At 45.7% G+C, this 26,798-nt stretch overlaps 1 protein-coding gene across 2 annotated transcripts; it reads left to right on the top strand.

Annotated features, from left to right (window-relative positions):
• The first annotated feature begins 10,413 nt into the window (after positions 1-10,413).
• C2H11orf16 (chromosome 2 C11orf16 homolog) lies at positions 10,414-26,764 on the top strand. Of its 2 annotated transcripts, XM_077286632.1 has the most exons (9): positions 10,414-10,476; positions 18,183-18,346; positions 18,792-18,954; positions 19,025-19,253; positions 20,126-20,782; positions 21,378-21,550; positions 24,274-24,446; positions 25,558-25,807; positions 25,975-26,764. In XM_077286632.1, the coding sequence occupies exons 2-9, from the start codon at positions 18,183-18,185 to the stop codon at positions 26,083-26,085; spliced, it is 1,920 nt and encodes a 639-aa protein (XP_077142747.1). In that variant the 5' UTR covers positions 10,414-10,476; the 3' UTR covers positions 26,086-26,764. The 2 variants fall into 2 exon arrangements, with proteins under 2 accessions (XP_077142747.1, XP_077142748.1); XM_077286633.1 differs by lacking the exons at positions 10,414-10,476; positions 18,792-18,954 and having other exon boundaries at positions 18,237-18,346; positions 25,975-26,214.
• Positions 26,765-26,798: the final 34 nt, after the last annotated feature.

The following is a 26,798-nucleotide window of genomic DNA, read 5'->3' as shown; positions in this document are numbered from 1 at the left end:
CTGTGAAGCACTTGGGGGTTGAATGTGCTCATCACACATCTAGATAAGTTCCTTGGGGGGTCTAGTTTCCAAAATGGGGTCACTTGTGGGGTGTTTCTACTGTTTAGGCACATCAGGGGCTCTGCAAATGCAACGTGACGCCAGCAGACCATTCCATCAAAGTCTGCATTCCAAAACGTCACTACTTCCCTTCCGAGCCCCGGCATGTGCCCAAACAGTGGTTTACCCCCACATATGGGGTATCAGCGTACTCAGGAGAAACTGGACAACAACTTTTGGGGTCCAATTTCTCCTGTTACCCTTGCAAAAATAAAAAATTCTGGGCTAAAAAAATATTTTTGAGGAAAGGAAACACATTTATTATTTTCACGGCTCTGCGTTATAAACTTCTGCGAAGCACTTGGGGGTTCAAAGTGCTCACCACACATCTAGATTAGTTCCTTGGGAGGTCTAGTTTCCAAAATGGGGTCACTTGTTAGGGAGCTCCAATGTTTAGGCACACAGGGGCTCTCCAAACGTGACATGGTGTCCGCTAATGATTGGAGCTAATTTTCCATTCAAAAAGCCAAATGGCGTGCCTTCCCTTCCGAGCCCTGCCGTGCGCCCAAACAGTGGTTTACCCCCACATATGGGGTATCATCGTACTCAGGACAAACTGGACAACAACATTTGGGGTCCAATTTCTCCTATTACCCTTGGAAAATTAAAAAATCCTGGGCTAAAACTCATTTTTGAGGAAAGAAAAATTATTTTTTTATTTTCACGGCTCTGCGTTATAAACTTCTGTGAAGCACCTGGGGGTTATAAGTGCTCACTATGCATCTAGATAAGTTCCTTGGGGGGTCTAGTTTCCAAAATGGGGTCACGTGTAGGGGAGCTCCAATGTTTAGGCACACAGGGGCTCTCCAAACGCGACATGGTGTTCGCTAACGATTGGAGCTAATTTTCCATTCAAAAAGTCAAATGGCACGCCTCCCCTTCCGAGCCTTGCCGTGCACCCAAACAGTGGTTTACCCCCACATATGAGGTATCAACATACTCAGCAGAAATTGCCCAACAAATTTTAGGATCCATTTTATCCTGTTGCCCATGTGAAAATGAAAAAATTGAGGCTAAAAGAAATTTTGTGTGAAAAAAAAGTACTTTTTAATTTTTACGGATCAATTTGTGAAGCACCTGAGAGTTTAAAGTGCTCACTATGCTTCTAGATAAGTTCCTTGGGGGGTCTACTTTCCAAAATGGGGTCACTTGTGGGAGCGCTCCAATGTTTAGGCACACGGGGGCTCTCCAAACGTGACATGGTCTCTGCTAGCGATGGAGATCATTTTTCATTCAAAAAGTCAAATGGCGCTCCTTCCCTTCCGAGCCTTACCATGTGCCCAAACAGTGGTTTACCCCCACATGTGAGGTATCAGTGTACTCAGGAGAAATTGTCCAACAAATTTTAGGATCCATTTTATCCTGTTGCCCATGTGAAAATGAAAAAATTGAGGCTAAAATAATTTTTTTGTGAAAAAAAAGTACTGTTTAATTTTTACGGATCAATTTGTGAAGCACCTGGGGGTTTAAAGTGCTCACTATGCTTCTAGATAAGTTCCTTGGGGGGTCTAGTTTCCAAAATGGGGTCACTTGTGGGGGAGCTCCAATGTTTAGGCACACGGGGGCTCTCCAAACGCGACATGGTGTCCGCTAAAGATTGGAGCCAATTTTTCATTCAAAAAGTCAAATGGCGCTCCTTTCCTTCCAAGCCCTGCCGTATGCCCAAACAGTGGTTTACCCCCACATATGAGGTATCAGCGTACTCAGGACAAATTGGACAACATCGTTCGTGGTCCAGTTTTTCCTTTTACCCTTGGGAAAATAAAAAAATTGTTGCTAAAAGATCATTTTTGTGACTAAAAAGTTAAATGTTCATTTTTTCCTTCCATGTTGCTTCTGCTGCTGTGAAACACCTGAAGGGTTAATAAACTTCTTGAATGTGGTTTTGAGCACCTTGAGGGGTGCAGTTTTTAGAATGGTGTCACTTTGGGGTATTTTCAGCCATATAGAACCCTCAAACTGACTTCAAATGTGAGGTGGTCCCTAAAAAAAATGGTTTTGTAAATTTTGTTGTAAAAATGAGAAATCACTGGTCAAATTTTAACCCTTATAACTTCCTAGCAAAAAAAAAATTTGTTTCCAAAATTGTGCTGATGTAAAGTAGACATGTGGGAAATGTTATTTATTAACTATTTTGTGTCACATAACTCTCTGGTTTAACAGAATAAAAATTCAAAATGTGAAAATTGCGAAATTTTCAAAATTTTAGCCAAATTTCCGTTTTTTTCACAAATAAACTCAGAAATTATCGACCTAAATTTACCACTAACATGAAGCCCAATATGTCACGAAAAAACAATCTCAGAATCGCTAGGATCCGTTGAAGCGTTCCTGAGTTATTACCTCATAAAGGGACACTGGTCAGAATTGCAAAAAACGGCAAGGTCATTAAGGCCAAAATAGGCTGGGTCATGAAGGGGTTAAACAATACAAGTCACAACTGGTATAGAAGGAGAGAGGACCCTGCCCGCGAGGGCTCACAGTCTACAAGGGATGGGTGAGAATACAAATTTATATAATTTTATTTAACCATTTGTGTCTTTTAATAACAGTCTAAAAAATAATCTAACATTTTTTTTTACAACACTGATAATATTTTAATGATGTAGACTTATCTATTTATACCTGGTTCTTACCCCCATTCAGTCCTGCTTGGTTTGTGGTACTCTATAATTTTGTAAATTATTCTTTTTTGGTATATGTAATAAAATATTGGATTTTGTGTAAAGAACTCCTCACCTCATTGGGTTGTTTATACAATAGGGGTATTGGTGTGATATTGTATCCTGGAGTTTAATTGTACTCATTTGTTTGAGATTTCTTGGTGTCTTATTTTTCTATAGGTCTGGCTGAACAATGAGTAATGATCTGTATGATCAGCCGGAGAGGACGACTCACGTCAGTGACGCTTTTGCCCTGTCCTCCCTGCCTCTGCCCCCGTTCTGTGTGGACGCCCCAGTGATGTTCCATTTGCCCCCCGAGATGTATCAGCTGCACCGCTGTCAGGACATGACCCTTGTCTCTTATGTAGAGACCCCCGGGATAGATCATTACTACAGCAGCCTATATGGCCTCCCAGCCCAGCCCCCTTGGCAGCAGTATGGGAATAGTGACAGTTATTATGGACCGTCATATGTCCGTAAGAGGAATGAACGGGAGAGACAGCGGGTGAAGGGCGTGAACGAGGGCTACGCCCGGCTCCGGAGACATCTACCACAGGATTATATGGGAAAACGGCTCAGCAAGGTGCAGACCCTCAGAGCAGCCATTAAATACATCTGTCACCTACAAGAAGCCCTCCGCTGGGAGAAGACGGAGGACTCCGGAGACACCATTCAGCAGAGTTACGATCACTGACAGATGAGGGCTGAAATGACAGTGCACCCAGCCTGGAATGGCTGATAACAGTGAGCAACAGACTTTACCAACATACACGTGAATAAAGATACGTTAAACTGCAGCATTACTGTCATTGTACAATGGTTTTCTATTTTTATTTACAGCTTAATTGTTTCTGATATACTTTATATTAACTTTGACATTTTCAAAATCTCTGCTTGTTGTCAATTAATATCATCACATGAAAAAGGCTAAAACCTTCTGTGACTTAGTTCTACTGAGGACGAGATATAATCTATCACTGTGGACACTAGAAACATGGATCTCTAGGGCACTGAGGTCTTATAGGTGCTGATACATTGTAATAAGCCCACCAGCTGTGCGAGCAGGATGGGATCCGGACTTGTCACTGTTGTTTCAGCAAATTCTGTATGATACCCTTCGTACTGCCGATGTATTCCAGAAAGTGTTTTATCTCACCCCAGTACTGGATTCACAGCTACACAGCCCGGTACTTCTGTATTGTATCCATCATACTGCAGCTGCATTCCAGAAAGTGTTTTATCTCACCCCAGTACTGGATGCACAGCTACACTGCTCAGTACTTCTGTATTATGTCCACCATACTGCAGCTGCATTCAAAAAAGTGTTTTATCTCACCCCAGTACTGGATGCACTACTGCACTGCTTAGTACTTCTGTATAATGTCATCCGTGTTGCTGCTTAAAGTAAATAAACAAAACCTAAGATAAAAACAAAATAACAAATACCCTGCAGTAAATAAATAGCAATAGTGCATGAAAATAACATAGGGTTAACATAATTTTGCGCCTGTAAAATGATAGTTTCAGGCTTTTCCGGATGTATCCATTTATAGGAGCAGCCAATGCCGGCATACAGCAGGGATATATACAGCAGGGATATATAATCACTTGCTAAACTATGGGGTCTGGTCCCGCTGTTAAGACTTGGAGGGGATAAATTGCAGTTCTTTGTTCATGGCCTGGGCAGGTGCCCACCTTTTCATTCACATGGTTCTTATTGCTCCAAACAAAAGTTACCAATAGAATATAACTTACACGTCTCTTACAAGGTACTCGTCTCTTATAAGGGGATGACCTGTGGCGCCCCCACTGATCCTGTGACAAAGCGATGCAGTGCACGTCCTGTACACTGTATATAGTCCCCACTCAGTCACCACCCTGTACTTTCAAGGCGCTCACAAGTGAAATGCAATTACAGGAATGAATGGCTGCAGCGGCCAAGATGTGACTCGGTCTCTCCGGTCATTGTGGCAGGACACCTGACACCCGGCTCAGCTTACACCGTGGATGCTCATGGCTGCAGGAGTCACACAGACTCATGGAGGGATACCCAGGTGAAAACAGAAGACTAGCTGTACACCATGGACGTATGAAAGGCCTCCAGAGAAGCAACAATCCTCTCCTGAAACACTCTGTGCTGCTGTGGACACTGCTTCTTACAATATGTATCCATTCTACAAGATCAGCACACTCCTCTCCTGAAATGCTCTGTGCTGCTGTATAGATCTTATTCTGTCAACTCCCACAATATCAGCACACTCCTCCTGAAATGCTCTGTGCTGCTGTATAGATCTTATTCTGTCACCTCCCACAATATCAGCAGACTCCTCTCCTGAAATGCTCTGTGCTGCTGTATAGATCTTATTCTGTCACCTCCCACAATATCAGCACACTCCTCCTGAAATGCTCTGTGCTGCTGTGGACACTGCTTCTTACAATATGTATCCATTCTACAAGATCAGCACACTCCTCTCCTGAAATGCTCTGTGCTGCTGTATAGATCTTATTCTGTCACCTCCCACAATATCAGCAGACTCCTCTCCTGAAATGCTGTGCTGCTGTATAGATCTTATTCTGCCACCTCCCACAATATCAGCACACTCCTCCTGAAATGCTCTGTGCTGCTGTGGACACTGCTTCTTACAATATGTATCCATTCTACAAGATCAGCACACTCCTCTCCTGAAATGCTCTGTGCTGCTGTATAGATCTTATTCTGTCACTTCCCACAATATGAGCAGACTCCTCTCCTGAAATGCTCTGTGCTGCTGTGGACACTGCTTCTGCTGGACACTGGCTGTTTGGGCACCCCTATTAATCTTAAGCTTAATGTTTTATAAAAATTGTTTTTTTTGCAACAGCTATTTCAGTTTCATATATCTAATAATTGTTGGACACAGTAGTTTCTGCCTTGAAATGAGGTTTATTGTACTAACAGAAAATGTGCAATCTGCATTCAAACAAAATTTGACAGGTACATAAGTATGGGCACCCTTATCATTTTCTTGTTTTAAATACTCCTACCTACTTTTTACTGACTTACTAAAGCACTTTTTTTGGTTTTGTAACCTCATTGAGCTTTGAACTTCATAGCCAGGTGTATGCAATCATGAGAAAAGCTACTTAAAGTGGCCACTTGCAAGTTGTTCTCCTGTTTGAATCTCCTCTGAAGAGTGGCATCATGGGCTCCTCAAAACAACTGTCAAATGATCTGAAAACAAAGATTATTCAACATAGTTGTTCAGGGGAAGGATACAAAAAGCTGTCTAAGAGATTTAACCTGTCAATTTCCACTGTGAGGAACATAGTAAGGAAATGGAAGAACACAGGTACAGTTCTTGTTAAGGCCAGAAGTGGCAGGCCAAGAAAAACATCAGGAAGGCAGAGAAGAAGAATGGTGAGATCAGTCAAGGACAATCCTCAGACCATCTCCAGAGAGCTGCAGCATCAACTTGCTGCAGATGGTGTCACTGTGCATCGGTCAACTATACAACGCACTTTGCACAAGGAGAAGCTGTATGGGAGAGTGATGCGAAAGAAGCCGTTTCTGCAAGCACGCCACAAACAGAGTCGGCTGAGGTATGCAAAAGCACATTTGGAGAAGCCAATTTCCTTTTGGAAGGTCCTGTGGACTGATGAAACCAAGATTGAGTTGTTTGGTCATACAAAAAGGCGTTATGCATGGCGGCAAGAAAACACAGCATTCCAAGAAAAACACTTGCTACCCACAGTAAAATTTGGTCGAGGTTCCATCATGCTTTGGGGCTGTGTGGCCAATGCCGGCACCGGGAATCTTGTTAAAGTTGAGGGACACATGGATTCCTCTCAGTATCAGCAGATTCTTGACAATAATGTTCATGAATCAGTGACAAAGTTGAAGTTACGCAGGGGATGGATCTTTCAGCAAGACAATGATCCAAAACACCGCTCCAAATCTACTCAGGCATTCATGCAGAGGAACAATTACACTGTTCTGGAATGGCCATCCCAGTCCCCAGACCTGAATATCATTGAACATCTGTGGGATCATTTGAAGAGGGCCGTCCATGCTCGGCGACCATCAAACTTATCTGACCTGGAATAGTTTTGTAAAGAGGAATATTCAAAAATACCTTCATCCAGGATCCAGGAACTCATTAAAAGCTACAGTAAGCGACTAGAGGCTGTTATTTTTGCAAAAGGAGGATCTACTAAATATTAATGTCGCTTTTCTGGTGAGGTGCCCATACTTATGCACCTGTCAAATTTTGTTTGAATGCAGATTGCACATTTTCTGTTAGTACAATAAACCTCATTTCAAGGCAGAAACATTACTGTGTCCAACAGTTATTAGATATATGAAACTGAAATAGCTGTTGCAAAAAAAACAATTTTTATAAAACATTAAGTTTAAGATCAATAGGGGTGCCCAAACTTTTTCATATAACTGTATGTATCCATTCTACAAGATTAGCACACTCCTCTCCTGAAATGCTCTGTGCTGCTGTAGAGATCTTATTCTGTCACCTCTCACAAGATCAGCACACTCCTCTCCTGAAATGCTCTGTGCTGCTGTAGAGATCTTATTCGGTCACCTCCCACAATATCAGCACACTCCTCTCCTGAAATGCTCTGTGCTGCTGTGGAAATCTTATTCTGTCACCTCCCACAATATCAGCACACTCCTCTCCTGAAATGCTCTGTGCTGCTGTATAGATCTTATTCTGTCACCTCCCACAAGATCAGCACACTCCTCTCCTGAAATGCTCTGTGCTGCTGTAGAGATCTTATTGTCACCTCCCACAATATCAGCAGACTCCTCTCCTGAAATGCTCTGTGCTGCTGTGGATATCTTATTCTGTCACCTCTCACAATATCAGCACACTCCTCTCCTGAAATACTTTGTGCTGCTGTAGAGATCTTATTCTGTCACCTCTCACAAGATCAGCACACTCCTCTCCTGAAATGCTCTATGCTGCTGTATAGATTTTATACTGTCACCTCCCACAAGATCAGCACACTCCGCTCCTGAAATGCTCTGTGCTGCTGTATAGATCTTATTCTGTCACCTCCCACAAGATCAGAACACTCCTCTCCTGAAATGCTCTGTGCTGCTGTATAGATCTTATTGTCACCTCCCACAAGATCAGCACACTCCGCTCCTGAAATACTCTGTGCTGCTGTATAGATCTTATTCTATCACCTCCCACAAGATCAGCACACTCCTCTCCTGAAATGCTCTGTGCTGCTGTGAAAAATATTTAGAATTGAGAGTCCTCAGTGGTTGATACTTTTTAATGGCTAACTGAAAAGATGGTAACAAATTGCAAGCTTTCGAGACGACACAGGTATCAAGATATATATCTTTCCTGTAACATCTGTGCTGCTGTGTCACTCATACACTATTATAAGCCTTGGACATGATCGCCCGTCGTCAGGGTGTGTTACATCCTTATCTTATTACTTAGGAGATTCACGCTCGTCACCGACACAATGAGGATCAGTCAGTAATATCAAAGCCTGGAGATTATAGGAACAGTCACTGCCAGGTTGGGGATTAGACAGAGGCCGGGCAACTTGTAATATCCTTATAATACTGTGAAGAACGTAATTGTATAATGCAGCAGATATCACCAATCACCTGCACATCAGTTATTATTGGATCTCGAGCCATGGCGACTTGATGAAGGTTTTGTAGCGAGATGTATCTTGTACAAGCCTAGAAAGGTCCGCCTGGCCCTAGAAGGTCCACCAAGGCTTAGAAAGGTCTACCAGGGCCTAGAAAGGTCCACCAGGCTCTAGAAAGGTCCATCGAGTCCCAGAAAGGTCCACCAGGCCCTAGAATGATCCACTGGTCCCTAGAAAGATCCACCAGGGCTTAGATAGGTCCACCAGGCCCTAGAAAGATCCACTGGTCCCTAGAAAGGTCCATCAGGGCCTAGATAGGTCCACCAAGCATTAGATAGGTCCACTAAGGTCTAGAAAGGTCCACCAGGGCCTTCTCCACCGTTATCTTGGTAGTATCACACCATGCTGGTCCTCCTTTTTGCCTTGCTCCTTCTATTCTTCAGACCATGATGTCCTTCTCCAGTGATCATTCTCTCCGTATGATGTGCCCACAGGTAGTGGCTCAGTGGTCCTTAACTCCAGTGACATGTCTGGCTTGATCTGTTCTTCTTGCCATCCATGGTATTGATTTAAAAAAAATGACCGTCACATCCAAACATAGACTAAGTGTGAACAGGTGCTGAACCTAGAGTCACCAACTCATATACAAACAAAAAAGACAGCACACTGTAGCGCCATAGCAGGCAAACATGAAATATGAAAATATAATTACATCATTGCATTAGAAATATGAGAAATTGAGAAAGTTTAGCGCATAAATTGGCCAATTCATATGTACCAGGTACGTGTACACAGGAATAGGCCAATTTTTGCGCTAAACTTTCTCAATTTCTCATATTCCTATTGCAGTGATGTAATTCAATTTTCATATTTCATGTTTGCATGCTATGGCGCTACAGATCCATGGTATTGATAACATCCTCCTCCTCCACCACATTTGTAAGACTTCGATTCGTCTTCTGTCTTGTTTCTTTATCCTGCAGGTTTGGCAACTGTGTGTTTCTGTATGTTACGTATGCACATTAGAACACAGGTCCCATGTAAAGAACAGCATGAGGCCCCACACCAGAGCATCCCAGCAGAGGAGCGTCCCAGCAGAGGAGCGCCAAAGCAGAGGAGCGTCCCAGCAGAGGAGCACCCCCAGCAGAGGAGCATCCCAGCAGAGGAGCGCCCCAGCAGAGGAGCACCCCCAGCAGAGGAGCACCCCCAGCAGAGGAGCACCCCCAGCAGAGGAGCACCCCCAGCAGAGGAGCGCCCCCAGCAGAGGAGCGCCCCCAGCAGAGGAGCGCCCCAGCAGAGGAGAGCCCCAGCAGAGGAGAGCCCCAGCAGAGGAGAGCCCCAGCAGAGGAGAGCCCCATAATCCGGCACCGCAGGATGTTACAGATTATAAGACTTTCCAAGACTCACAGAAATGAAAACATCTTCTCTTTTGAAGTCTCTCCATTCTAAGGATCTAGGTTTTAGGGCGCTGAATGGACAGTTCTGTATACCCAGAGGCTGCCATGCTGCACAAACCTATTTGTTTTCACTCAGAGACGTGTCCTGACGAGCGAGCGACACGACCCGGATCACAGACTGACCATGTACTAAAGGTAGGACTGGGAAGGTTGGGTCCAGAGGTTTGACTAAACTATAAGGATCTGAGGCTTTGGAAGCAAATAAGAATCCTTCCAGTCACTGACAGCAAGCAGAGATCCAGAGCTTGATGAAGAATTGGACCACGAAGGCCCCGATTTATCGAGCCTGGCCAAACACTTTAGCAGAATAGGTAATAACCGTTTGATGAGTCGGGGACAAAACGCGTTGAAAAGTTGCAGAATTTTGACATCTTCAATGATCTTGCACCATTGTCTCCGATTCTGCGGATTTAATATTAGTACAGATGAAGCCCAGCAATGTTCTGCAGGTGTAGGGATCTGCGCTGCAATAGTCTGCAGGACACATCAGATGAGATGTGAGCTGCAGGCCTGGAGGGCGCAGGCGCTGGATCTCTCCTATCAGATCACATTCCCAGCCGCTTCTATAGAAACCAACACAGTAACCAGGAAACATGAGGACTTACTAGTAAACTGTGCACCGAGCCGGTCACTCCGCTGCAGGACAAGAGGTAAGGTGGGGTCTGCGGACAGCGCCGGTCACTCCGGGATTATAATCCATAGATGGTACAATTATCTGTACTGATACATTGTAACAAACTTCAGCTCTGCTCACAACAAGGCTATGCTGGGATTTTACACCATGTTCTAAATTATTATGCAAATGACATTTTTCTCGGATTTTTCTAAATGGTTGGTGCAAATGACAGTCAGTCTAATAAAAGTCATCACCCGTTAGAGTATACAGTGGGGCAAAAAAGTATTTAGTCAGTCAGCAATAGTGCAAGTGCCACCACTTAAAAAGATGAGAGGAGTCTGTAATTTACATCATAGGTAGACCTCAACTATGGGAGACAAACTGAGAAAAAAAAATCCAGAAAATCACATTGTCTGTTTTTTTATCATTTTATTTGCATTTTATGGTGGAAAATAAGTATTTGGTCAGAAACAAAATTTCATCTCAATACTTTGTAATATATCCTTTGTTGGCAATGACAGAGGTTAAACGTTTTCTGTAAGTCTTCACAAGGTTGCCACACACTGTTGTTGGTATTTTGGCCCATTCCTCCATGCAGATCTCCTCTAGAGCAGTGATGTTTTTGGCTTTTCGCTTGGCAACACGGACTTTCAACTCCCTCCAAAGGTTTTCTATAGGGTTGAGATCTGGAGACTGGCTAGGCCACTCCAGGACCTTCATATGCTTCTTACGAAGCCACTCCTTCGTTGCCCTGGCGGTGTGCTTTGGATCATTGTCATGTTGAAAGACCCAGCCGTGTTTCAACTTCAATGCCCTTGCTGATGGAAGGAGGTTTGCACTCAAAATCTCACGATACATGGCCCCATTCATTCTTTCATGTACCCGGATCAGTCGTCCTGGCCCCTTTGCAGAGAAACAGCCCCAAAGCATGATGTTTCCACCACCATGCTTTACAGTAGGTATGGTGTTTGATGGATGCAACTCAGTATTCTTTTTCCTCCAAACACGACAAGTTGTGTTTCTACCAAACAGTTCCAGTTTGGTTTCATCAGACCATAGGACATTCTCCCAAAACTCCTCTGGATCATCCAAATGCTCTCTAGCAAACTTCAGACGGGCCCGGACATGTACTGGCTTAAGCAGTGGGACACGTCTGGCACTGCAGGATCTGAGTCCATGGTGGCGTAGTGTGTTACTTATGGTAGGCCTTGTTACATTGGTCCCAGCTCTCTGCAGTTCATTCACTAGGTCCCCCCGCGTGGTTCTGGGATTTTTGCTCACCGTTCTTGTGATCATTCTGACCCCACGGGGTGGGATTTTGCATGGAGCCCCAGATCGAGGGAGATTATCAGTGGTCTTGTATGTCTTCCATTTTCTAATTATTGCTCCCACTGTTGATTTCTTCACTCCAAGCTGGTTGGCTATTGCAGATTCAGTCTTCCCAGCCTGGTGCAGGGCTACAATTTTGTTTCTGGTGTCCTTTGACAGCTCTTTGGTCTTCACCATAGTGGAGTTTGGAGTCAGACTGTTTGAGGGTGTGCACAGGTGTCTTTTTATACTGATAATAAGTTTAAACAGGCGCCATTACTACAGGTAATGAGTGGAGGAAAGAGGAGACTCTTAAAGAAGAAGTTACAGGTCTGTGAGAGCCAGAAATCTTGATTGTTTGTTTCTGACCAAATACTTATTTTCCACCATAAAATGCAAATAAAATGATAAAAAAACAGACAATGTGATTTTCTGGATTTTTTTTTCTCAGTTTGTCTCCCATAGTTGAGGTCTACCTATGATGTAAATTACAGACGCCTCTCATCTTTTTAAGTGGTGGAACTTGCACTATTGCTGACTGACTAAATACTTTTTTGCCCCACTGTACATCGAATTTTATTGGAGAAACCTCCCAATGATAACAGTATAATCTCCAAAATGAATACAAACTCAAAATGGGCAGCACGGTGGCGCAGTGGTTAGCACAGCAGCCTTGCAGCACTGGAGTCCTGGGTTCAAACCCCACCAAGGACAACATCTGCAAAGAGTTTGTATGTTCTCTCCGAGTTTGCGTGGGTTTCCTCCGGGTTCTCCAGTTTCCTCCCACATTCCAAAGACATACTGATAGGGAATTTAGATTGTGAGCCTCAATGGGGACAGCGATGATGTGTGCAACCTGTAAAGCGCTATATAAAAATTCAGATTATTATTAAAATGCACTGTTCCAAATTATTAGGCACAGTAGAATTTCTAAACATTTGATATGTTTTAAAGAACTGAAAATGCTCATTTGTGGAATTAGCAGCATTAGGAGGTCACATTCACTGAACAAAAAAGCTATTTAACTCCAAAACATCCTAACAGGCCAAGTTACATGTTAACATAGGAATCCTTCTTTGATATCAGCTTCACAATTCTTGCATCCATTGAACTTGTGAGTTTTTGGAGAGTTTCTGCTTGTATTTCTTTGCGTGAAGTCAGAATAGCCTCCCAGAGCTGCTGTTTTGGTGTGAACTGCCTCCCACCCTCATAGATCTTTTGCTTGACGATACTCTAAAGGTTCTCTATAGGGTTGAGTCAGGGGAAGATGGTGGCCACACTATGAGTTTATCTCCTTTTACACCCATAGCAGCCAATGACTCAGAGGTATTCTTTGCATCAAGAGATGGTGCATTGTCATGCATGAAGATGATTTTGCTCCTGAAGGCACGTTTCTCCTTTTTATACCATGGAAAAAAGTTGTCAGTCAGGAACTTTATATACTTTGCAGAGGTCATTTTCATACCTTCAGGAACATTAAAGGGCCCTACCAGCTGTTTCCCCATGATTCCGGCCCAAAACATGACTCCTCCACTCCTTGCTGACGTCACAGCCTTGTTGGGACATGGTGGCCATTCACCAACCATCCATTACTCCATCCATCTGGACCATCGACAGTTGTTCAACACTCATCAGTAAACAAGACTGTTTGAAAATTAGTCTTCATGTACATCTGGGCCCACTGCAACCGTTTCTGCTTGTGAACACTGTTTAGGGGTGGCCGAATAGTAGGTTTGTGCACCACAGCAAACCTTTGAAGGATCCTACACCTTGAAGTTCGAGGGACTCCAGAGGCACCAGCAGCTTCAAATATCTGTTTGCTGGTTTGTAATGGCTTTTTAGCAGCTGCTCTCTTAATCCGATGAACTTGCTTGGCAGAAACCTTCCTCATTATGCCTTTATCAGCACGAACACGTCTGTGCTCAGATTCAGCCACAAATCTCTTCACAGTATGATGATCACGCTTAAGTTTTCGGGAAATATCTAATGTTTTCATCCCTTGACCAAGGCATAGCACTATTTTATATTTTTCAGCAACAGAGAGATCCTTTTTATTTCTCATATTGCTTGAAACCTGTCACCTGCTTAATAATGTCAAACATCCTTTTTAAGTAGTTTTCCTTTAGAGAGTCACCTGCAAAACTAATTATCACATGTGTGTTCAGATTGATTTCAGTGATCCATTGAGCCCTGAGACACAATACCATCCACGAGTTTATTTGAAAAACAAAACAATTTTAATCTTTACGACACTTAAATCCAATTTGCATAATAATTTGGAACACAGTGTATATTCTGTAAACATGAACATTCACTGAAAAGCAGCACAGATACTGATAATGGGGAAATGTACAAGAAAGTGGCAGAATTTTCCATAATACAATATGCAAATTGTCTCTTCAGAGAGGAGAAGGACTAGAAATCTAGCGCCACCTAATGGAAGTAGTGATCCTACAAGTCAATATCGACCCTCGTCACATGACTTTAACAATAATAATAATCTTTATTTAATTACGCCAACATATTCCGCAGCGCAACAACAGTCATAAGTAACAACGTTAACAATACAATAATTAAAGAACAATAAGCCGCACCTGCTCGTCAGAGCTTACAATGAGGTGGGGGAGATACAAAGTACAGGTGTGTATTTACAATGATGTATTTACAATGATGGCCCAGCCATCTTCAGGGGGTGGGGGGTGGATGGAGATAGTGAATGGACTACACACAAACATAAAATGACTAATTAGGGGATGTGATAGGCCGCTCTGAACAAATGTGTTTTGAGGGCGCACCTTAAATTATGCAAATTGTGGCTGACCCTAATATCTTGGGGTAGAGCATCCTAGAGGATTGGCGCAGCGCGGGAGAAGTTGTCTTGGAGTCGGGAGTGGGAGGTACGGATTAGTGCAGAGGTTAGTCGGAAGTCATTTGCAGAGCACAGCGGTCGGTTAGGCCGATAGACAGAAATGAGGGAGGAGATGTAAGGGGGTGCCGCACTGTGAAGAGCTTTGTGGGTGAGAACAAGTACTTTGAATTGTATCCTGTAATGAATGGGCAGCCAGTGTAATGACTGGTGAAGAGCGGACGCGTCCGAGTAACGATTAGCCAGGTAGACAACCCTGGCTGCTGCATTGAGGATAGACTGGAGAGGGGAAAGTCAATTAATAGAGAGTTGCAGTAGTCCAGGCGGGAGTGGATCAGGGTGACAGTGAGGGTTTTTGTTGTTTCCATGGTGAGAAAAGGGCGGATTCTAGAGATGTTCTTTAGGTGTAAGTGGCACGAGCGGGCGAGAGATTGTACATGGGATGTGAAAGAGAGATCGGAGTCAAATGTAACAACCAGAACGCGCGCCTGCTGCCGGGGTGTTATTATGGTGCCACCCACGGAGAGGGAAATGTCAGATTTAGGGAGGTTAGTAGATGGCAGGAGCAGAAGTTCAGTTTTGGAGAGGTTGAGTTTCAGATAGAGTGGACATGATGTTGGAGACTGTGGACAGTCAGTGGCATTCTGTAGTACAGCGGGGGTAAGGTCAGGGGATGACGTGTATAGTTGTGTGTCATCGGCATAAAGATGGTACTGAAAGCCAAATCTGCTGATGGTCTGTCCAATTGGGGCTGTGTAGAGGGAGAAGAGAAGGGGGCCAAGGACTGAGCCTTGAGGTACCCCAACAGTGAGAGGAAGAGGAGGTGAAGTGGAGCCGGAGAACAGAACACTGAAGGAGCGGTCAGAAAGGTAGGAGGAGAACCAGGAGAGAGCAGTGTCCTTAATGCCTAGAGACTGGAGCCTAGAGAGTAGGAGAGGGTGGTCAACAGTGTTGAAAGCTGCATAAAGGTCGAGAAGAATGAGCAGAGTGGTCACCATTACATTTTGCTGTCAGAAGGTTGTTGGTCACCTTGATGAGTGCAGTTTCTGTCGAGTATAGGGGCCGGAAGCCGGACTGTGAAGGGCCTAGGAGGGAGTGAATGGAAAGGTAACTGGTAAGGCGGGAGTAGACCAGGCGCTCCAAGAGTTTAGAGATGAAGGGGAGGTTGGAGACCGGTCTGTAGTTTGTGCAGGATGGGTAAAGGGAGGGTTTCTTTAGTAATGGAGTAATGATAGAGTGTTTGAAGGAGGGGAAAATGCCAGAGGAGAGAGAGAGAGATTAAAGATTGTAGTCAGGTCAGTTGTGATGACTGGACAAACTGGAGGAGATGAGAGGGAATGGGGTCAGTAGTGCATGTAGTCGGACGAGAAGAGGAGAGGAGCTTGGAGACTTCTTCTGTGATGGGATCGAATGTGGAGAGTGAGCCAGGACTGTTTCACTCTGTTTGGAGGTTCTGAGGGTGAGGGGAGCTACTTGGTCCAGTGTGCTTCTAAGAGTGTCATTGTAGTGATGTACAGCCAGATCAGGACAGGAAAAGGAGGAGATTGGGGACAATGATGAGTGTAGGGAGTCAAACTGTGTGAGGGTTGATAGCATGTAGATTTTTGAATGTGTGGTAGGTAGGAGGGTGCTGGGGTGAGCGAGGAATTGTGAGTGTGAAGGAGAGAATGTTGTGGTAAGAGAGGGGAAGCGGTGAGTTATTTAGGTAGGAGATTGAGCAGAGCCGGACAAAGACCAGGTCAAGGTTGTTACCGTCTTTGTGTGTTTCAGAGGTTGAGAGCTGTGAGAGGCTGAGAGAAGTGGTTAGTGATAGAAGCTGGGATGCAGATGTGGAAGTAGGGCTGTAAATGGGGATGTTGAAGTCTCCCAAAATAAGGGTTGGTAGTTCTGAGGACATAAAGTGCGGTAGCCAGGCAGAGAAATGGTCCAGGAAGTGGGTGGGCGAGCCGGGGGCCGGTATATGACCGCTACTCTGAGGGAGAGGGGACGAAAGAGCCTGATGGTGTGGACCTCAAAAGAAGGGAATGAGAGTGATGGAACTGGGGGGATGCCCTGGAAGGTGCATTGTGGGGAGAGAAGTATGCCGACTCCACCATGTCTGTTTGTGGGTCTCGGGGAATGGGAGAATTGTAGGCCACCATGGCAGCAGGGTAGGCAAGTAATATTAATAAGATTAGTGTGGTTATGATACGAGGTAGGATAGGGGTTGGGGGAGATGTCCCCTGAAATCAGTAGGAGTAGGAAGATAAAGAGCAAGTAGGTATTGGAATTGTACAAAGTTTCTTGTGCAGTGTTTGAGCAAGATGGGCTGAGGTTTTTCAGGAAGGTGAGACGTGCATGGGAGCGGGAAGGAGAGAGGAGCTGATGTATATGAGTCATGATGGAGGGGGGATGGGGCTATGAGCGTGGATGGCAAGGGAACATAGGAGGATAGGAATAAAGCACATGGATAGAAGGGAGAGTAGAGTGTGGGTTACCTGACTCCTGCCCTAACAGCCATGGAATAACTGCCTTTTGATCGATTCTTATCTTTGGGATGCTTTGCTTCGGGGATGCTCACGTGTACCCCCACATGCATGCACCCCTAAGAATGTTTCTAAATTTATAGTCCAGAATGCTGGGTCAGAAGAGATGGATTGTGGGAACTGGTTGTGGATAATTTACCAGCTGGGGTCAGCACACCAGGGGGTGGTTAGATGATCAAAGACATTGGGGCTGGCAACATCTATATGCTACAACACCTTCCACCAGATAATATCTAGAACAATCACTCAGCACATGATGGTGCAGGGTACTGCCCCTCATCAGTCCATAATACAGTATTGTTTCAAATGATCAGAAATATTCTTAATAAGGACAAAAAGTAACAGAGGATCGAAACATTTAGGGTATGTGCACACGTTGCAGAATCTTGTGCGGATTTTTCCACACTGATTTTGGTAATTCCGCATGAAATCCACACTGCGGATTTACTGCGGAATTACCGCGGTGTTTGTGCGAATTCCATCAGCGGTTTTAAACATGCGGATTCCTATTATGGAGCAGGTGTAAACCGCTGCAGAATCCGCACAAAGAATTGACATGCTGCGGAATAAACAGCGCAGCGTTTCCACACGTTTTTTTCCGCATGTGAACTACGGATTTTGTTTTCCAAAGGTTTACATGGTACTGTAAACTCATGGAAAACTGCTGCGAGTCCGCAGCAGCAAATCCGCAGCAAAATCCGCAACGTGTGCACATACCCTTAGGAAGAACCGTTCGCACACCTTGTGGTTTTCTACAATTTACATAATCATCTATCCTCACAGCAGCAGCACAAATCTTTACTGAAGGTTTGTTACAATGTATCAGTGCAGTGAAAATGAATCATTATGGAGAGCAGAGAGTCACCAGCTCACAGACATGAAGGATGGAAAGTCTGCACTGATATTACATCCACCATAAAGCCAGCATCCTTCCACATAGCACATTACTACCATGGATCACCGGATCCAGGATGATCTTACAGATCGTCTCTCCAGATTTCCATGTATCGAATGTAATGTACACACATTTTTATCACTTAGATGGATCCCTACATGGGAACACTGTGCTTGGACCACAAATACTGCAGCGTATCCCCCCTACCTACACCATCCTGCCACAGCCTGGTTACACATCCTGAAACGCTGTGCAGCTGTTCAGCTACAGGACATCAGTGCGTGACCACTCACCACGCCATCCACAGACCGTAAGTAGCACCGCCACTAACTTCTCTTATATAGAGGCGGTATTATAGTAGTCATTCTTATACATAGGGGGGCAGTAGTATAGTAGTTATATCCTTGTACATAAGAGAAGTATTATAGTAGTTATATTCTTGTACATAGGAGCAGTATTATAGTAGTTATATTCTTGTACATAGGGGCAGTATTATAGTAGTTATATTCTTATACATATGGGGCAGTATTATAGTAGTTATCTTCTTGTACATAGGGGGCAGTATTATAGTAGTTATATTCTTGTACATAGGGGGCAGTATTATAGTAGTTATATTCTTGTACATAGGAGCAGTATTAGAGTAGTTATATTCTTGTACATAGGGGCAGTATTATATTAGCTGTCCATGTGATACTTCACACCCCTCCACTCAGGGCTGTGTATCTATACTGGGTACTACTTCTTCTTTTCCATAGATGTTCCCTGAGTGGTCATTATCCTCATTACACCAGTGTAACGTGTAGAAAGACGACCGTGTCCCCCACATTTCCACGTCTAACGTCACTCATTAGGCGAGACACGGTTTTGGCCCGCAGGGACCCTGATGGATTCTACTATGTCGGTGTGGTGATACAGGAGGTATGGTGCATATTATGTGGCACTATATGGCAGGTGAACATTACATACAGCATGTTTTATCTCACACCAGGAGGAGCCCGGAGTGTTTCTGATAGAATTTTCCAGGCCGTGCGTGGAGGGCGAGCGCTATCCCGCCATGTTACAGAAGACACGCGCATGTGACATCATTCAGCACGAGGAGGCACTGAGACATTGCGTTGTGCCCGGAGACAATGTGCTGGCCCCCTGGGAACCACAGCTGACGAGATATGGGCCGGGGACAGTCATTCTAGGCCTGGAGACGAGAGATCCCCTCCGAGGTACACTCATCCCTTCTTCAGATGCCGTGCACACTCTCATACACAGAGCGCCACGTGTCGCTCACTTCTCCGTTTCCACGTGCTCTACAATTCTGGAGCTTTATCATAGACTTTGTGCATGAATTCTCCACTATTAAGATATTTGCTTTCGGTCAGTGAATGGGACACTTTCTTACTTGCACTTCCATGATGACCCAAGTCATCTCACAGCTGATGGTTTGCTTCGGGTGCATCCAGTCTGGACTATCCTCCAGATGCTTAAAAGGGGTTTCCAGGATTGAGATACTGATCATTTATCCTTAGATTAGGTCTATAATATCAGATCTGTGGAGGTCCGACACCCGGTCCCCCGCGATCAGCTGTCAGAAATACAGAAGTGTACAGAGCCAGAACAGCCGAGCTCCGCACACCGAGTACAAGGCGATCTCGGGTCCAGCTCTGGCTGTGCCAATCTCATACTAGTGTCTTATCTTAAGGGGAGGTCATCAATATCGCAGTCCTGGACAACCCATTTAACAACCTGGATTCTAGTAGCATATTCTTCCTGCACTGACACTGTAACAATCACTCAGCACATGAAAAGATATTTCTGCTGCTGATGAGCTGAGCGCACAGAACCTCATCTACACCGATACATTGTAACAAATGATAAGGAACTGAAAAACAAAGTCTATAAGAAAGTTACAGAAACTTAATTTACTGAATGTTGTAAAGAGGTTCTGCAGTGACCTGGCCGTAGAGGCCAGGGTATACGGCGCTTACTCTACATGCATAGCCTGTATACATGTTGCTGCTCTTCTTCCCGGGTTATAGCATATATGATATATAATGATTTGTACACAGAAATTCACGACTGTCGTTATCTCCCGCAGGCGCAGAGGACGAGCAGCTCACAATTAGTTTTTGGAACGGCAAAAAATCAACAGTCCCACTGCAGGTGGCCGTGTGGATCTCGCCTTCGGTTCACCACCGCATTGTAGACACCCTTCACCGTCCGGTCAGCAGCCGCCCGTGCACAGCACGAAGCAGCACCACGTATGTGATCACGGAGCGCTGCGCCCCAGTGCCGGTCCCAGTGTGCTCCGCCGACCTCATCCACAAACACCGCTGCAACTGTCACAGCGTTCACTCACATGTCACCCACCCCCACTGCTCCTGCTTTTACACCCGCTGTTACGACCCCAAGTGCCAGGACTGGTGGCCGCTCTCACCCAGGACCACGGTCTACGTCCACGGGAATAAGGACCTGGACGATGGAGACTTACCCTCAACCATGAAGATGAAAGGCGAGACACGCAGGCAGGGCGAACGCCGCTTCTCCTCATCATCTGAGTCTGAAGGGCAAGAGTCTCTGGACGATAAGAGTGATGGTGAAACGTACCTGTCCAAGACCACGCAGAGTACGATGGTGGACAGCGCTGTGAACACGGACTCCACTCTGTGGGAGAAGCCAAAACTGGACCCCAGTGGCCGGCCGGAATGGAGGTATTGGAAGCGGGGTCAACCAGAGCCCTTCTATCGAAAGCCAGGTATGAAGGGGGGGACACGCTGCACTCACCCTGCAATTGGGAAAAACTCGCACACTGAAGCTCAAATCTGAACAAAATAGCGAACAGCTTTATAAAGAATCTATGTGCTTGTTGTCGGTGAACGGAAACTTTTTTGTGTAAATCGGTTACTTCTCAGCAGCTACAGAACTACAGCTATAAAGTCAGGACATCGAGTCCATATCATAGCACAATAGAAGGGGTAGTTGTGTAGCTGCTAGATAGACAAATGCTGGAAACCACTGAGAACAGGTGAAAACCCCGATTAGTTCACTTCTCACTGCTGAGGCTTTGGTACAATGTGCAATCCTCTAAGTTTAACAGTTCGGAATCCGACATGATTCATTGTAATGTAACATTATCAGGAAAGACATGAAAAGTCAGAACTGATAGGAGATTGTCCTGTATAACACAGAGTTATGGAGATTTTCAGTATATAAGGATAACGTTGTCATATACAAACACCGGCTCAGCGCCGGTCTACATCTGCGTCACGGCGAGCGCTGCCAGGGCGTCACAGACCCGCCTCACATAATGGCGATATCATCTCATAAAGAAATGATTCTGTGTCTTCCAGGAATAGTTACACCAAAGAACAAACCATCTACGTCAGATCTGAGGTCAGCGCCGTCTGATATCATCGGGTCGTCCAATCAAAGCGCTTTGTTTGAAGCCATTTCAAATTCCCCGTCCAGACGACTAACAATGAAAGATGTCCTGATCCATGCGGACTTCAACCCTTCCCAAAAAGTAAGTATGCAAGTAAACATACTATATGTGCGTAGCGTAAGGATTTACAATGTATGTAGTGTCCAGCCATCCCAGGTTTCACCGGAGATCAGCGGTGTCATCACTGAGAATGCCTCCTATCCATCACCAGAGATCAGCGGTGACATCACTGAGAATGCCTCCTACCCATCACAAGAGATCAGCGGTGACATCACTGAGAATGCCTCCTATCCATCACCAGAGATCAGCAGTGACATCATTGAGAATGCCTCCTATACATCACTAGACATCAGCAGTGACATCACTGAGAATGCCTCCCATCCATCACCAGAGATCCGCGGTGACATCACTGAGAATGCCTCCCATCCATCACCAGAGATCAGCGGTGTCATCACTGAGAATGCCTCCTATCCATCACCGGAGATCAGCGGTGACATCACTGAGAATACCTCCTATCCATCACCAGAGATCAGCGGTGACATCACTGAGAATGCCTCCTATCCATCACCAGAGATCAGCGGTGACATCACTGAGAATGCCTCCTATCCATCACCAGAGATCAGAGGTGACATCACTGAGAATGCCTCCTATCCATCACTAGAGATCAGCAGTGACCTCACTGAGAATGCCTCCTATCCATCAGCGGTGACATCACTGAGAATGCCTCCTATCCATCACTAGAGATCAGCGGTGACATCACTGAGAATGCCTCCTATCCATCACTAGAGATCAGCGGTGACATCACTGAGAATGCCTCCTATCCATCACCAGAGATCAGCGGTGACATCACTGAGAATGCCTCCTATCCACCACCAGAGATCAGCGGTGACATCACTGAGAATGCCTATCCATCATCAGAGATCAGCAGTGACATCACTGAGAATGCCGCCTATCCATCACCAGAGATCAGCAGTGACATCACTGAGAATGCCTCCTATCCATCACCAGAGGTGACATCACTGAGAATGCCTCCTATTCATCACCAGAGATCAGCGGTGACATCACTGAGAATGCCTATCCATCACCAGAGACCAGCGGTGACATCACTGAGAATGCCTCCTATCCATCACCAGAGATCAGCGGTGACATCACTGAGAATGCCTCCTATCCATCACCAGAGATCAGCGGTGACATCACTGAGAATGCCTCCTATCCATCACTAGAGATCAGCGGTGACATCACTGAGAATGCCTCCTATCCATCACCAGAGATCAGCGGTGACATCACTGAGAATGCCTCCTATCCATCACCAGAGATCAGCGGTGACATCACTGAGAATGCCTATCCATCACCAGAGGTGACATCACTGAGAATGCCTCCTATTCATCACCAGAGATCAGCGGTGACATCACTGAGAATGCCTCCTATCCACCACCAGAGATCAGCGGTGACATCACTGAGAATGCCTATCCATCACCAGAGATCAGCAGTGACATCACTGAGAATGCCGCCTATCCATCACCAGAGATCAGCAGTGACATCACTGAGAATGCCTCCTATCCATCACCAGAGGTGACATCACTGAGAATGCCTCCTATCCACCACCAGAGATCAGCGGTGACATCACTGAGAATGCCTATCCATCACCAGAGACCAGCGGTGACATCACTGAGAATGCCTCCTATCCATCACCAGAGATCAGCGGTGACATCACTGAGAATGCCTCCTATCCATCACCAGAGATCAGCAGTGACATCACTGAGAATGCCTCCTATCCATCACTAGAGATCAGCAGTGACCTCACTGAGAATGCCTCCTATCCATCAGCGGTGACATCACTGAGAATGCCTCCTATCCATCACTAGAGATCAGCGGTGACATCACTGAGAATGCCTCCTATCCATCACCAGAGATCAGCGGTGACATCACTGAGAATGCCTCCTATCCATCACTAGAGATCAGCGGTGACATCACTGAGAATGCCTCCTATCCATCACCAGAGATCAGCGGTGACATCACTGAGAATGCCTCCTATCCACCACCAGAGATCAGCGGTGACATCACTGAGAATGCCTATCCATCACCAGAGATCAGCAGTGACATCACTGAGAATGCCTCCTATACATCACCAGAGGTGACATCACTGAGAATGCCTCCTATTCATCACCAGAGATCAGCGGTGACATCACTGAGAATGCCTCCTATACATCACCAGAGGTGACATCACTGAGAATGCCTCCTATCCACCACCAGAGATCAGCGGTGACATCACTGAGAATGCCTATCCATCACCAGAGATCAGCAGTGACATCACTGAGAATGCCTCCTATACATCACCAGAGGTGACATCACTGAGAATGCCTCCTATCCACCACCAGAGATCAGCGGTGACATCACTGAGAATGCCTATCCATCACCAGAGATCAGCAGTGACATCACTGAGAATGCCGCCTATCCATCACCAGAGGTGACATCACTGAGAATGCCTCCTATTCATCACCAGAGATCAGCGGTGACATCACTGAGAATGCCTCCTATACATCACCAGAGATCAGCGGTGACATCACTGAGAATGCCGCCTATCCATCACCAGAGGTGACATCACTGAGAATGCCTCCTATTCATCACCAGAGATCAGCGGTGACATCACTGAGAATACCTCCTATCCATCACCAGAGATCAGCAGTGACATCACTGAGAATGCCTCCTATCCATCACTAGAGATCAGCGGTGACATCAGTGAGAATGCCTGTCATCTCTTCATCATTGTTGATTAATATTGCTGCTATACATTTTTCTTAAAGGTACAGTCTCCTCCTGCAGTTGATCGTCTTGGAGAGTCAGAAGTGGTAAAACTACAGCATAAGAAACAGAAGCAGAAACATCAACAGAAGAAGAAAATTAAACATCTAGAATGGGAGCAAAAGAGGGAGAACGAGGCCGGAGAGAAATACAGCGACAGCCAGGAGGCTCACAGGTGTGGGGAATAAATATATTATATATATATACACACACACACACACACACACACACACACACACACACACACAGTCAAGGACCCCAGTGCCAGAGGCAGCAAAACAACCCCAAAACAGGTGACCCTCCACCATATTTAACAGTAGGTACTGAGTTCTTTTCTTCATAGGCCTCATTCCATTTTCGGTAAACAGTAGAATGATGTGCTTTACGAAAAAGCTCCATCTTGGTCTCTTCTGTTCACAAGACGCTTTTTTTGATTTTGGATAACTCATGAACATTTTGGCAAACTGCAATGTAGCTTTTTATGTCTGTGTCAGCAGTGGGGACCTCTTGGGTCTGCAGCCATAGCGTCTCTTTTCTTTCACATGTGGACGTATAGATCTCGCTGACATTGATGCGCCCTGGGCCTGCAGGACAGCTTGAATTTCTTTGGATCTTGATTGGAGCTGATCCACCATCTGGTCTATCCTACGTTACAACCTTTCATCAGTCTTTTCTGTGCCGTCCACATCCAGGGAGATTAGCTACAGTGCCATGGGTTGTAAACTTCTTGTGTTGCACACCATGGAAAAAAAGGATCATCAAGATCTCTGGATATGGACTTGTAACCTTGAGATTGATCTTTGTTCAACAATTATGGTTCTCTTTCTGTTCTCCATGCTTAGGCTACATTCACATTTGCGTTGCGTCGGGCGCAGGTTCGGCGACACATGCGTCATGCTCCCCTATATTTAACATAGGGGCGCATGGACATGCGTTGTCTTGCGTTTTGTGACGCATGCGTCACTTTTGGCGCAAGCGTCAGGGCGCAGAGGACGCTGCATGATGCAGTTTTTTTGCGCCAAAAATGGACGCATGCATCACAAAACAATGCGTTTTGCATACGTTGTGCGTTGCGTCGCCGACGCAACGCCCAACAACGCAAATGTGAACGTAGCCTGAGTGTGGCACACACACACAATGCAAAGATTGAGGCAACTTCTCTTGTTTTTATCTGGTTACTTTATTTTCTGTAACAATTTCAAGGGTGCCAACACTTTTGGCCAGGACTGTATAAGTATAGGTATAGATCTGGGCTGCTATAATCCATCTTCCATTTCTCCATGCAGGATGAAGACTCTCCATCGTCTACAGAACGAGGAGCAGAAGCTGAAGGACGAACGAGAGCGAAATGTGACCGCCATGACGGCCAAGATAACAGCACAAGAGGAGCGCAGCGAGCGACACCAAACCCTAGCTGTGGAGGATAAGAAGAAAGAAGAGCGGAGGCTGGGACACCTGAGGAAGGTGCGGGAACGGATCGACCAGAAGGAATTCGAGAAATGTGCGGCTAAGGAACAGAGAGAAAGAAATCACATGGTGAGCGCAGCATGGTGGAGTGCTCAGCCAGAATGTGGAGGACAGTTCTGCTCCTCACTGCTCTCTTAGCGCTGTCTGTACGGAGCATGCTCTGGTGCATTGCACTGCGGTAGATGTAGTGATTACCCCCGGCCCTGATTAATGGCTGTCTCTCTCATCCATCGCAGGAGGCGCGGAGGCGAAGAGTTCAGGATCACTACCAGCAGGTGGCTGAAAAAGTTTACCAAGCTGAACAGCAAGGAGGGCGAAGCGGGAGCCACCAGTACACCGAGGCGTAGATGCCGAGGGAAACAATCCAGCAGCCGGCCGAGTCAGCAGGGCTGGTGCCCGAACACAGGCGTCATGTAGCTGATGTTGGTTTGATTGCAGAGGTTACGTCTTTCCGCCTGTAATAATCACTTTGTGAATGTTTATTGCTGCAATGTCTTCTCTGTGGTGTAGTACCGGCCATTGCCTACAGGAGTCATCCAGGCAACACTACTTCCCTGTCCAATGGCTGTCCTCTGCACCCCAGGACTGCACATCTCTATACCATCTGCTCATAGGACCGCCACCGCTTACTTCCATGATGGAGGCGGGATTGCACATTACCCAGCATCCTCCAGTATTGTTCTCAGGCCAGTTTCTTTCGCCTTTGCTCAGGCTAAGCAGCTGCTACATCGCAACGCAATGCAGGTGAATGTGGTAGCAAGTGTCGCAACTTCGGCAAGCAAGGTCGAATCCAGTCGCTGAGCAGGGTGCAACGCGCCACCAGTCCCCTGTATTCTGCTGCGACGTAGCGCGGCACAGAGCCATCTGTGGCTGCTCGTCGTGACAGTCGACCACCCAACAGGACGCCATGCAGTGCTATAGCCGTGTCCTCTTCTCTGCGCACGAGAGATGCAGACCTTCCAGACAAGGTCACGGTGATGCCACAAGGCGTCTCTGGATTTTAGGTCTACAACTTTCCTGGCCCGGATCGTCCCTTTAATAATGATTTTCTCATGTTTTC

The sequence above is a fragment of the Ranitomeya variabilis genome, chromosome 2 (genome assembly GCF_051348905.1).
Source record: "Ranitomeya variabilis isolate aRanVar5 chromosome 2, aRanVar5.hap1, whole genome shotgun sequence".
NCBI lineage: Eukaryota > Metazoa > Chordata > Amphibia > Anura > Dendrobatidae > Ranitomeya > Ranitomeya variabilis.
The sequence above is the reverse complement of the archived record's forward strand: the minus strand, read 5'-3'. Positions and strand labels throughout refer to the sequence as shown.

What these genes read in the sequence shown, in the direction of transcription:
- C2H11orf16 (XM_077286632.1), top strand. Translation starts at nt 18,183, where the DNA reads ATGGATCCCTACATGGGAACACTGTGCTTGGACCACAAATACTGCAGC. An exon ending in TCGGTGTGGTGATACAGGAG is followed by an intron (nt 18,955 to 19,024) that starts GTATGGTGCATA and finishes ATCTCACACCAG; the next exon opens with GAGGAGCCCGGAGTGTTTCT. An exon ending in AGAGAGAAAGAAATCACATG is followed by an intron (nt 25,808 to 25,974) that starts GTGAGCGCAGCA and finishes CATCCATCGCAG; the next exon opens with GAGGCGCGGAGGCGAAGAGT.